General features: G+C 42.2%; 1 protein-coding gene across 3 annotated transcripts in view; it reads left to right on the top strand.

Annotated features, from left to right (window-relative positions):
- Positions 1 to 10,742: 10,742 nt before the first annotated feature.
- tti2 (TELO2 interacting protein 2) overlaps positions 10,743 to 13,651 on the top strand; it is a 106,948-nt gene continuing 104,039 nt past the window's right edge. For all 3 annotated transcript variants that reach the window (XM_079827895.1, XM_079827894.1, XM_079827893.1), the window contains exon 1: positions 10,743 to 11,863. In XM_079827895.1, coding sequence (XP_079684021.1) covers positions 11,232 to 11,863 — 632 coding nt within the window. In that variant the 5' untranslated portion in view covers positions 10,743 to 11,231. The remainder of the gene's footprint in view (positions 11,864 to 13,651) is intronic.

Raw genomic sequence — 13,651 nt, forward strand, 5'->3', positions numbered from 1 at the left:
ATCACCGACTCGCCGTGTGACCAGAAAAGGTCCTTGCCACTTTGCGAGTAATTTAGAAGTGGAAGTAGGGAGCAATACAAGCACCTTGTCTCCCGGTGCAAATTGACGAAGCCTAGCCCCTCTGTTGTACAGCTGTCGTTGTCTGTCCTGAGCCTGTAACAAATTCTCCATTGACAGCCGCCCCAAAGTGTGGAGTTTTGTTCTCAGGTCCAGGACATACTGAATTTCATTCTTACTCGCGGAAGGTCCGTCCTCCCAAGCCTCCCTAAGGACATCCAGCACCCCCCGAGGCTGGCGCCCATAAAGAAGCTCGAAGGGGGAAAACCCCGTGGAGGCTTGCGGGACCTCGCGAACAGCAAACAACAGAGGTTCTAGCCACTTATCCCAATTTTTGGCGTCCTCGTGAACGAACTTACGAATCATGGATTTCAACGTGCGATTAAATCGTTCCACCAAACCATCTGTTTGTGGGTGATAGACACTGGTGCGAATCGATAAAGTTGATAATCGAACAACTCGTAAAGTTCGCGAATCGTTCGTGACATGAACGCCGTGCCTTGATCGGTGAGAATCTCTTTCGGGATTCCCACCCGGGAGATTAAGGAAAACAGAGCGCTCGCAACACTTTTCGCCGAAATAGTGCGGAGCGGGACTGCTTCCGGGTATCGCGTTGCATAGTCCACCAAGACCAATGCAAAGCGATGCCCGCGTGCTGACCGTTCTAATGGCCCGATGAGGTCCATACCAATTCTCTCGAAGGGGACCTGCACTAGTGGGAGTGGGCACAATGGTGCTTTTGGGGTGGCCGGTGGATTCACCAACTGACATTCACGACAAGACGCACACCATCTGCGTACATTCTCGTGAATGCCCGGCCAGAAGAACCGGGCCATTAGACGGTTAAGCGTGGCCGTTTGACCTAAATGCCCGGCCATTGGATTGGAATGAGCCGCCTGGAAAAGCATTTCCCGGCGGCTTTTAGGTATTAACAACTGGGTTGTATTCTGCTTTGTCTGGGCGTCTTGGGTCACCCGATACAACCTATCCTTTAAAATACAAAAATACGGATAAGAGAGCGGCTGGTCAGGGTGGAGGAGGTGGCCGTCGATGGAACGGACCTGCGTGAACGCATTTTTAAGCGACTCATCCTGGGATTGTTCCAGGGGAAAATCAGCGCGGTCTGTGAGAACGGGCATCTCAAGACCGCTCTGTTCCCCCGGAACAGCTCCCAGAGGTCCCGAATCCACCTCTCCCACCTGAGCAACCGACTCTTTCCGGTTTACATGTTTACCCCAAGAAGCACCCGCACACAAATGACCCAACAATTCGTTAAAAGCTGTCCAATTGGTCCCTAAAATTAGCGGATGCCGGAGGTGCGGATTAACTGCCACCTCCACACTATGTTTTTGACCCCTAAATAGAATATCCACGGGCAGCAACGGATATCTCACCACTTCCCCGTGCACACACCTCACCGTAACCGTGCGGCCGGTACCCAATGCCTCAGGGCGAATCAGGCTTTGGTGGATAGAGGTCTGGTTACAACCCGAATCGACCAATGCCTGATACGTACCCCCTTTGATACTCACAGGAATTAGGTACAGCCCAGCTTGATCGGGGGCGGCTTGTGGAGCCTCGGGGACCCGGACCAGTGTCCCGACCTCCATGACGGGACAGCGGTCGATGAAATGTCCCGGATCCCCGCAGCGCCAGCAAGCCGGCCCAGGCTTCCCCGCCGCCCTAGTGGCTGGAAGTAGATCCTGTGATTGGCGTGGAGAGAGCGCTGAGCCAGAGGGGGAGGCGTAGGGATCCAAGACGGTCGCCCCTCCCCTCTGGAGCGGCCGGGGAAGTGCTGCCGGATCGCTGGGACCGCCCGTCCTCCACCTTGGGGCTGGTCTGGGCGGCAACAGCCCACGCGACCTGGGAAGGGGAACAGGCTTGGGGAGAGAAGGGGAAGAAACAAAAGGGGGGAGAGAGAGAGAGAGAGACGCGGATGGTAAGGGCTCGCCGACCCCGTGGCACGCCACCATGTGGTCCTCCGCCAACTGGATGGCCTGGGTTAGCGACGTCGGGCGGTGGCACTGGACCCACTGCGCGGTCTTCTGGGGAAGCCGCGCGATGAACTGCTCCAGCACCACACGGTCGATGATTCCCTCGACGTCGCCACCATCGGCCATCAGCCACTTGCGGCACGAGTCCCGGAGCTGGTGTGCGAAGGTGAAGGGTCGGCCGGATTCGCCGAGGGTCAGGGTCCGGAACCGCTGCCGCTGTTGCTCTGGGCTCCGGCCGACCCGCTGTAAGATGGCGCGCTTCAGGTCTTCATAGTCCAGGAGATTCTGGACTGGCAGTTGGTGTGCGGCTACCTGCGCTTCTCCAGACAACAGCGGCAGGAGCCGCATTGGCCAGTCCGACCGGGGCCACCCCCGGGACTCGGCGGACCTCTCGAAGAGGTCGATGAATGCCTCCGGATCATCCTCGGAGCCCATCTTCGAGACTTCATGCTGGGCGCGAATGAGGGCCTCAAAACGTTTGTCCTGTTCGGCCCTCACGGCCAGCAGATCTTCATGGGTCTGTTGGTGAAGACCGGCGAGCGATGACACCAGGTCCGCAAGCGGCGTCTTTGGCGGGGTCTGCATAGCGGCGGCACTCTTCTCCCTCCCCAGGTTTCGGCACCAGTGTAGTAAAGTTTGTTCGTGTAGATGCGGGAAGGAAGAAGACGGGGTCGGCGTAACTGGGACTGCACTCTTTATTGATCTCACGATCCTCAAATTATAACACGCACGAGGGCGTTCAACTCAAAACATTAACCACAACAGACAACGTTGCTCTCAAACTCAATATCTTTCTCTGATCTCTGGCAGTGATGTGCAGGCGTTTGCAGTCACAGTCACAGTCTCTCTCCCTCTCTCCCTCCAAGGAGCGGCTTTTACGGTCTCTCCACGCCAATCACTGGAATGAGACACAGGTGTTAGTGATCTGCACTTGACCTACTTACTCACCGCTCGTCTCCGTATTTCCTCGCTCCCGCTACAGACTTCGCAGAACCACGCCCCCTCCGCCACAATATTATATTAGGTAACACTTTATTTTAATGTGTCCTTGTTACATGCATTTACTATAATAAAAACGATAAATTAGGCATAATGACATGCAACTAACCCTAATCCCACCCTAGCCTAGTTAATAATATTAGTCAGTACTTAAAATTTATAATTACACTGTTACAGGTACACATTAAAATATAGTACCCCATATTTCTTTTAATAGCATGTTAGATGATCATAGACAGTATTACATGGCAGATTTATTAGCATCCTAGTTGTAGAGTCCATTAATACAACATATCAGGACAGAGAATTAAAAAAGGCTAATGCCAGCGTTAACAGAATAAGTCATTTAACAAGAGCAGAAACTGGACCTCACAACTCCCTCATCTAGACAGTCAGTGGAGTTTGTTTACTTTAATTTCCAGTAATTCTTGAAATAGTGCTCTCTTAGTTGTGATTGACAGCCCTAGTAATTTATGACAATTGATGACAAACACTGGACATTGTCAGCTTACCTTGTGAAAAACCTAATGTCATCATCGGAGGCAGCAAACCGCTCTTGAGAACTTGCTGCTGAGGGTAATCTCCTCGATGTGTTTTTGGAGCCTCTCTATTTCAGCGCGTAGATCTTCAGTGTGATCCAGGGACAAATCTAGGGCAGCAGGCTCGGCAGTGGAGCAGTAGTCGTGGTCCGAATATTATCCACTTCCATAGAGGGGGCATCGGTATGTGGCACACAACAGTGGTGGCTAGAAGTGCTGTCCTCTCGTCTTTGAAACGATACTTTCAAACGTTTAGATGTCATTATGATATACTATATATATATATATATATATATATATACTATATAAATATATATGTCTAGAGCAAAAAGAATTGTAAAGCAAAAGCATCAACTAAATTAACTACTAAATTGTTTTGTTGACTTGCGGTTCTGTTGTAGCATAGCACTCTACGATAGGCGGAAGTAAGTGAGCATCCTTATATTTTGCCGGAAACACATCACGCACGGCCGTGCATAGAGCCTATTGACCTATCGGTAAGCCCTGCCCCCCTTAGTTACTGTTGCTAACTCGGACAAACAAACAGAGTTGCTATATCTTACAATGTACAGCTGCCAGTGTGAAAACCTTATCCCAAGATGTTTTTGGACACAGAATGTAACGTATACCCCGTCCGAATGATGGCCAAACTTTACTGATGGTTTATGAAGTTTATTACATCGTTTTTCACTCAAAAAATCATCGTAAGAGCTGAACAAACAAAGCATAAGTGCGCCTTAACATCTCATTCACAAACTCTCTCTCTCTAGCCCTCTCTCTGTGGCATTACCATTAACATACACAGCAAATTACACAAAAACACCTCACAGTAAACAGACATATACACAGACCTTATGCCTTTCGGGGGTGCAGTTAATAACTGGTGAACTTTGTATCTGCAAAACAACTCCGATAAACTGCGTGCGAGCTCTCCCTGTCACTACCCGTCCCGTAGACAATAGCCGCGTTTCCACCGAAATTACCCGGAACTATTTGTACCAGGAACTTTTTTCCCAGGAACTTTTTCTCCCCCAGACCTGCTACAATCTGCGTTTCCACCGCGGTCTAAAGTACCGGGGAGATTAGGCAAATTAGTCCGGTGACGTGGCAATGCGCGCGACTGCTTCTCCCAGTCACCGACGGACATGAATCACTTTTGCGCGATACTGTCTGCAACAATAACAAGTGGAGGAGATGCAAGCAGCGCTGCTTTTGCATACACATTACCAACACTGCTTATTTAAACGTGCACTTTCACCTGGTTTGACCATTTTAATGCAAAATGGGATGATGGGCAATCCAAAATCTGAATGTGTTGTAATAGCTCAATTCCAAAACAAAATATTTTCTATAAAAGGATAATGAGGTTTCAATCATTCATGTCAGATGTGTGAAAAGTTAATTGAATGAAAACAATAGACTGAATTAAGCGGTTGAAAGATTAGGAACTAGACTTCAAGTATTTTATTTTTTATCACAATAACATCTCTTAACATTCACAAAAAAAAGAAGTCACATGACTAGTATTACAATATGCTTTATTAAATGCATAATTTTAGAGACTTCCTCAAATTTGAAATGAAGCAGGACCACACTTATGGCTTCACTTAAGTTGTGGTTATAAGTTATTATACTACATTCACATAGTTATACATTTAAAAATATAATATTTGGGTTTTCTAGATATGTTTATGTGCATATTCAGAAAGACTTGCGAGCAGCAGCCCTTTTATTTGCTTCCTACACTATATGAATACAATTAGAATGTGGTTATATAGTTAGAATGTGGAAATTAAAGACACAGTGACATTTTACACATTTGACTTTATTTTAGACAGATTAGTTCTTACAAAATTAAAATAAGTGTGCAAAGACAAATAAATTACTAGAACAATTAAATGAAAATATAAAATGTGAAAACAACAATATAAAAATAAGTGTATTTTTCAGTAACCTGTCCAAGAGCTGTGCCAACACGTACAATATATAAAGTACAAATGTGGTAGTGCAAATGCTTCATTCAAGTGGCTGGTCATTGTGGCTACTTCTTGAACGACTGGACAAACTGTCCAAGAACAGACAGAAACCCGGTCTGAAAGTCCCTCTGCTGCCGTCAGCTTTCTTCCGCTTCTGACTGGTGGAATGCCAACTCTTGCCTCCTCATTTCTCCTCGGCCTGGCTCTCCAGTAACAGCTGAATATATTGGTCTTGCTGTTCTTGTCCATGCTGCCGTTTGGAGGGGGAAATATTTACCCGGAACTTCATTTAGACCCTGGTTCCTGCGGTCGAAACACACCGAGTTCCCCCCCAAACTTCCTGGTTCCGGGGTAAAGTTCCTGCGGTGGAAACGCGGCTTATAATACCCGTCAAAATAGGAGTTAGTAGTGGGAAGTTCGGATCATTTTACTGACTCGGATCTTTGAGTCTCGTTCAGCAAAATGAACGAATCTTTTTTCGAGTCATTTCGTTCATTTCAGAAAAATATAATTAAAATGACATGTTAAATAGCCCAACCCATCTAGTACTTATGAAAATGTTGATTACATTTGTAAAACGAAATAAAAATAAACTATAGGGTACTGCAACCAAAGCCAAATGATAAGAAACTGAAACGTTTAATTAATAGATTAGTTGTTGGGTCAGGCTATTGCAGTCTAACTCTGTTAGTTCACCTCACCTCCTGATCCAAGACATTCTTTCTTTTGCAACTTCATATTTATCACGTTTGTTCTCCACCTCTCGTGTCTTCGAACTCCTCGAGACGTTAGTTGTCGACTCGTCTGTGTCTGACTCTGATCTGGGGCTGGGCCGGGCCATGTGACACAGGTCCGGGAACAAAAATGATTAGTTCATCTTTCGAGTCTCGAGTCTCGAGTTCGGGTTTGAGTCTTTCGTTCTTCCTGTCAGTCCCATAGAGTCTATGCTGTCAGTAGCGGAAACAGAAAAGATTCGTTCTTTCGAGTTCGGGTTTGAGTCTTTCGTTCTTCCTGTCAGTCCCATAGAGTCTATGCTGCCAGTAACGGAAACAGAAAAGATTAGTTCTTTCGAGTCTTTCGGGTTTGAGTCTTTCATTCTTCCTGTCAGTCCCATAGAGTCTATGCTGTCAGTAACGGAAACAGAAAAGATTAGTTCTTTCGAGTCTTTCGGGTTTGACGTTTGAGTCATTCCACGTGACTTGTCACTGTATTGACTGTATTTTAACTGTATTTTAATCAGCAGTTTAATATGGAGAAATGCACTGAAATGTAGATCTTCGTGTTTCTGACCTACACCGTTGCATGAGAACAGTTAGTTATAGTTAACTTAGTCGGTTTGTACGTTAGCAGGGAATTACTAACTTTAATAATAACTTAATGAGAGTATGACAAACAGAAAATCCTCTCAGGACACCTGGAATAAGTGTTGCAGTACCTCAGGCACGACGTTTAGCATTTTTGTAGCATAAACACCATCAAACCGATGACAGCTTCGGATTTTCCAATGTTTCTCTATGGCGCTGACACCTAAAGATGTCTGAGTTCCGGTCCCAGCGCAACTGATACTCAACTGCCATTGGCTCATCGGCGTTCGATGGGAGGGGCTTACCGATAGGTCAATTCTGCGACGCTGAGAAGAAGGAACTGCTCTGGAGACTGAAGAGAATTCAAACAGCAGTGCTCACTCAACCGCCGAGCTGTCTTCACGTCAAGGGGCGGGGGAGGGGTGCAGTGTTATAATCAAGTAAACATACTACATTTCTTCAGTGTGTGTTAAATATTAATAATCTTGATTTGAATTAAGTAATATTTGTGGTTCTTGAAACAGATCGATTTAATTCTCCTTTCTCAAATATTTTGATAGCAATTTCACAAATATATTAAGTATATTTGAAATAAATAATTGGTTATTCAACCACACTAAATTCTTTTAGTGAAAAAAACTTAAATATAACTGTAAATTTGAGACAAAATTAAATGTTGGTTTTTTAGTCAATTACATTTACATTTATACATTTGGCAGACGCTTTTATCCAAAGCGACTTACATTGCATTCAAGGTACACATTTTACATTTTGTCAATTCTTGCTTTCCCTGGGAATCGAACCCATGACCTTGGTGTTGCTAGCGCCATGCTCTACTGTTTGAGCCACAGGAAAGCCAATTATTTTGGTATGTTCAACTCAAAACATCAAATAAATTATATTTAGAAATTGTATTAAGTTAATACAGTTAATTATTACTGTGATATTTACTAAGCCACTGAATAATTTTTTAGAGTGTAGAACATTTTAAATTGGAGAGGCCTGAAATTTTTTTAATACATTTTTTTTTTTTTTATTGTGACCGATCACATCTAAATTTTTCAGTTGGCCAAATTGAATTTCTGTGAATTGCAATTTAATTCACAGAAATTCAATTTGGCCAACTGAAAAATTTAGATGTGATCGGTCACTAGAAAATTTTTAATTGGAGAAATATTTTACAGTGAAACTGTGAGGTTGGTCCAATTAAATGTATTAAATTGTAGTAACAATTGTTTATTTCTCACTGTCCCAAAAGACAAAAATGACTAAAAACATATCTATATTAAGCAAAATGAACACAGACAACAAGGTTGACATTTTTTCACATTACTTTATTAACAAGTCAATTCCAACACAGGATATTTGGTGAAAATACATTATTTTCAATAAGGAAAAACTCTGAATATTCAAGAAGTCTTCTGCACAACAGGATGTCTTAATGTGGTGAAGAAAACGCGGCACTGCATAGGCTAAAAACCTGCAAATAAAAATAAAAACATTAATTAACATTAACATTAATGGCAAAGTTTCCCTGCATCACATCTGGCAAATGACAGAACAGAAGTTCTTCATTATATAATGAGACGAATGAATGGACGAATAAGAAAATCACGAGCTTGACGTGTTTGATATTAAAACACAATCTAATGGTAGCCAATAGTTTTATTTTCCTCATATCTTATATGTCTAAAATAATAGGTAATAAGTAAATTAAGTAATTTGTGTGACGTGCGCTATGCGACCGATGAACACGGTGCTGTTAGATTACATTTGGCGTCGGCCTCTTACAGGGCTTAAGATATTGCCTTTTAATATCAAACACGTCAAGCTCGCGATTTTCTTATTCGTCCATTCATTCGTCTCATTATATAATGAAGTAACTTCTGTTCAGTCATTTGCCAGATGTGATGCAGGGGAATTTTGTCATTAATGATAGTTTTTATTTTTATCTGCATGTTTTTAGCCTATGCAGTGCTGCGTTTTCTACACCACATTAAGACATCATGTCATGCAGAAACTTCTTGAATATTCAGAGTTTTTCCTTATTGAAAATAAGGTATTTTCACCAAATATCCTGTGCTGGAATTGACTTGGTAATAACGTAATGTGATAAAATGTAAACTCTTTTGTCTGTGTTAATTTTGCTTAATATATTTTTGTTTTTAGTAATATTTGTCTTTTGGGACAGTGAGAAGTAAACAATTGATACTACAATTGAAAATATTTAATTGGACCAACCTCACAGTTTCACTGTAAAACATTTCTCCAATTTAAAATTTTCTAGTGACTGGTCACATCAAAAAATTTTAGTTGGCCAAATTGAATGTCTCTGAATTAAATTGTATCAATTCACAGAAATTCAATTTGGCCAACTGAAACATTTAGATGTGACCAGTCACTAGAAATTTTTTAATTGGAGAGGCCCGAAATTTTTTACAGTGTTGGTAAATTACATTTTTCCATTGGCTCAACATATTATTTCTAATTGAGCCCACGTTAACAGACTGTTGCCACAATGGATACAATTAAATTAACAGAAATTCAATTTGGCCAATTTCATGGTTTGCGTTCTCCGGCCACCAAATGCTGTTGCCGTGCAGATAGGGTCTGGGACGCATTGGGGGTTTTATCTTTTAATTGAGGATGGTGTTGTTTAAATGGCACCAAATTAAATAGCTAATCAGCTTTTACAACAGAAATTAATCAACTTTTCTTCAAAAACTAAATTAATTTCCTATCATCACTGTAAAGCTGCTTTGAAGCAATCTGTGTTGCAAAAGCCCTATATAATTGAAGTTGACTTGACTTGACAAACTAGCAAAAGAAGCATTACAAAAGGAACTAACAGTTCAAATTCCACTTGGAAAAGGAAAAGGAAAAGCAGTAGTTAAGAAGAAAGGTATTGAATCATGGCAGAAATGGTGGGAGGAAGACAGGAAAGGAAGGGGATATCATAAAATACAAAAGTCTGTCAGTATTAAAAGTTATAGGGAAAGGAACAGGAGGGAAACAATTATATTGATAAGACAGAGTAGACCACGCAGGTTTAAATGGCACCTTGTTTTTAATGGGGAAAATGAATAATGAAAACTGAAAATTCTGGGACTAAAGAAAATGTTGAACATGTCATTTTGCAATGTATATTATATGATTTGTATTTATTTGTATTATTATAAAATAACATGTTACACACTCCTGTACAGTAGGTGGCGGTATGCAATCCCACCACCTACTGTTTGCAATCCGCCATTAACCAAGAGAAGAAGAAGAAGAAGAAGAAGAAGAAGAACAACAACAACAACAACATGGGCTACGTCCCAATTCGCCTACTTATACTACGTCCTAAAAGTATGTACTCTTTTTGTGAAGAAAAAGTACATACTTTTGAGTGTGTAGCAGAAGAGTATGCAAGCTTTGGGACATACTACTTCGTCATCTTTAACGGACTCTGTTACGTGCGTCCCGTCACCATAGACCCGTCACCGTTTAAACTGCCCTGTCAATCATCGTGACAGTTCAAAACTTCAAATCCCCCACTTTCAATTTAATTTCCTACCTTATCGGAGAGAAATGTAGTCGCTCGATGATCTGCCTTTCGTGGGTCTTTAATGCAGAGACTCCTCTCATGTGTTTGCAAAGTTAATGGCCAAACGTATCATTACAAAAGTTCTCAATGCTGCTGAAGGAGAAATATAATGTGGATAATATTGAATATCTTTTCGTCAGGTTAAATACTGATAATTGCTCACTCAAACCACTTTATCTAATCCTCTCCACTTAACCGTCAGACTCGCGTAACCGTCATGTTTGTAGTTTTTTAACACTTTTTATCCGCGTTTGTAGTTCTAATCGAATCCTCGTCCATCTCGCAATGGGTTGTGGGCAATATCAGCCGTTAGAGTGCGCATCGATCCGCACTTCGGATTCTGACCGGAAATAGTAAACCATCCGGGAATCTTTGGAATACTTTTTTCAACATACTAAGATTTGGGACATACTAATTCTTTTTTCGAATACTATTTAGTACGGATAGTATGCGAATTGGGACGCAGCCATGATGTTCGTTTCAACATGGGAACTTTCATAGCACGGGACAAGTTTCTGAGGAAATATTTTATGGTTGCACTTAAACAACCCGCTCCCGTTGCATAAAATAGATTGAGTCGAAGTGATGTATATAGGTAAATAATTTAGATGTTTTTATAGTACATACAGTAAGACTAAATAATTTAAATTATTACAAAAAATACATGATAGAGGTGTTAAGACTGTCAGTGGTCTTGAGGCGCTATTAACACTTTTGTCATGTGATCTTAATATTTCTCTACGACCACGGATAGTTACATTTAAAACAACGTAATGGATGTGACACGCATTCTTCAGAAGATGAAAATCGGAGACACAGCGGGTTCCTGCTCTGTGCTGGCTGCTTTGAGCCACATTCACGTGCAGTTCGAGGTGAAGGACGCAAACCAGAATCGCGCGCGCATCTTGGAAGACACAGCAGAGCTGCTCGCAAACGCACCTCTCTCCTGGCTCTTTCCTGAAGTGAACACTGATTTCCGAGGCCAGTATGTAAGCTTGGTGAACTCATTTACCCGCTACGCTGCCCTGCCAGTATGTGACACAGACAGCGGCACTTTACCTGCTAATAATTACGAGGACATACCGGCCAAAGCTCAGGCTGTTAGTACAGTGTTACTTGCGTTGTCTCAGCAGATTCAGAAAGCACTGGAGAATCAAAACAGTCCAGCTATCAGGTCTTTGGTTCACACACTAGCCCCCACCTACTGTATATTCTCCATCACACACTTGCAGGAGCAGCCGTGGACCAGTGCAGCCTCCAGAAAAAGAGCTCGGGAGCTCTTAACATCAGCAGTAAAATTGACAGGCAGCAGGTCAGTGCAAGAGCTGCTGTCTGGAAAAATTGATGAGGACCAGGAAGGAGTTCTGAGGCAAGTTCTTGACACATTGCAGCCAGAATTAACCAAGTAAGTTACAGTCAGTACTGATTTATTATTTAAACCCCTTTTTTTCACTAATGAAAAGCACTGCAAAACTATTTTGTATGTAAATCTGAGGGTCAGTTCCTACTATGCAGTACATTTAAGATCTCCTATACTGTAGGTCTTAATATATAGTTTTGTGTATACAATATTTAGTTTTGTGAGTGTGCTTTTTAGAATTGGGGGGGGGGGGTCCTGGTCATTTAAAGGGGGGTCTCGTGAAAACCAACAAAAAATACAGTGGACATGGCTAATAACTGCATATTACTGCTACTAAACAACAAAAACAACACAGCATATCAACGAATTTGTTTTTAATTAATTAATCAATTGCAGTTTGCCAACAATATGCTCAAACTTTAATTGCCATAGCCACACCCATGACAGAAAACAAAATAGTATCTATTCTCATACTCTCACCACCTTTTGATTGCCCTACTTCTGTACAGTTTCCCCCTGTCCTCTTTTCTGCTCCTTTTCCTAGAGTGAATATTAATCTTAAATAGCAATATTTTAGTAAAGGAAAGTCTGATATTCTAATTATATGACCAGCACCTGTATTGTCTGTTGTATAAGCTACAATCGTGACTACCGCTCTACAGTGCAATGGTGTTATTCCAAACAGGTTTTTGCTCATGTGAATGTTGTTTTAGGCTGGGACACGAGTCATACAAAGCATAATACATTTTAGCATCCAAGTGTGAATATATACAAACATTTGGATTTGTGCAGAATGGAAGAGGAGCAACTCTGTGGTCAGTTTCACTTTAAAGGCTGGCCTAATTCGTTTAGGCTTTAAAATAAATATTGTATGAAGTTTGACGCTCTCGCCGGCAGCGGTGCATCAAAATATTGCATCAAAAAGTTGATTTATTTCACTAATTCCATTCAAAAAGTGAAACTTGTATATTATATTCATTCATTACACACAGACTGATATATTTCAAACGTTTATTTCTTTTAATTTTGATAATTATAACAGACAACTAAGGAAAATCCCAAATTCAGTATCTCAGAAAATTGGAATATTGTGAAAAGGTTCAATATTGAAGACACCTGGTGCCACACTCTAATCAGCTAATTAACTCAAAACACCTGCAAAGGCCTTTAATGGTCTGTAGGCTACACAATCATGGGGAAGACTGCTGACTTGACAGTTGTCCAAAAGACGACAATTGACACCTTGCACAAGGAGGGCAAGACACAAAAGGTCATTGCAAAAAAGGCTGGCTGTTCACAGAGCTCTGTGTCCTAGCACATTAATAGAGAGGCGAAGGGAAGGAAAATATGTGGTAGAAAAAAGTGTACAAGCAATAGGGATAACTGCACCAGGGAGAGGATTGTGAAACAAAACCCATTCAAAAATGTGGGGGAGATTCACAAAGAGTGGACTGCAGCTGGAGTCAGTGCTTCAAGAACCACTACGCACAGACGTATGCAAGACATGGGTTTCAGCTGTCGCATTCCTTGTGTCCAGCCACTTTTGAACAACAGACAGCGTCAGAAGCGTCTCACCTGTGCTAAAGACAAAAAGAAAAAAAGTGGTCCCAGAGTCTGGAGGAAGAGAGGAGAGGCACACAATCCACGCTGCTTGAGGTCCAGTGTAAAGTTTCCACAGTCAGTGATGGTTTGGGGTGCCATGTCACCTGCTGATGTTGGTCCGCTGTGTTTTCTGAGGTCCAAGGTCAATGCAGCCGTATACCAGGAAGTTTTAGAGCACTTCATGCTTCCTGCTGCTGACCAACTTTATGGAGATGCAGATTTCATTTTCCA

The sequence above is a fragment of the Gobio gobio genome, assembly GCF_949357685.1.
Source record: "Gobio gobio genome assembly, chromosome: 10".
NCBI classification, from domain to species: Eukaryota; Metazoa; Chordata; class Actinopteri; order Cypriniformes; family Gobionidae; genus Gobio; species Gobio gobio.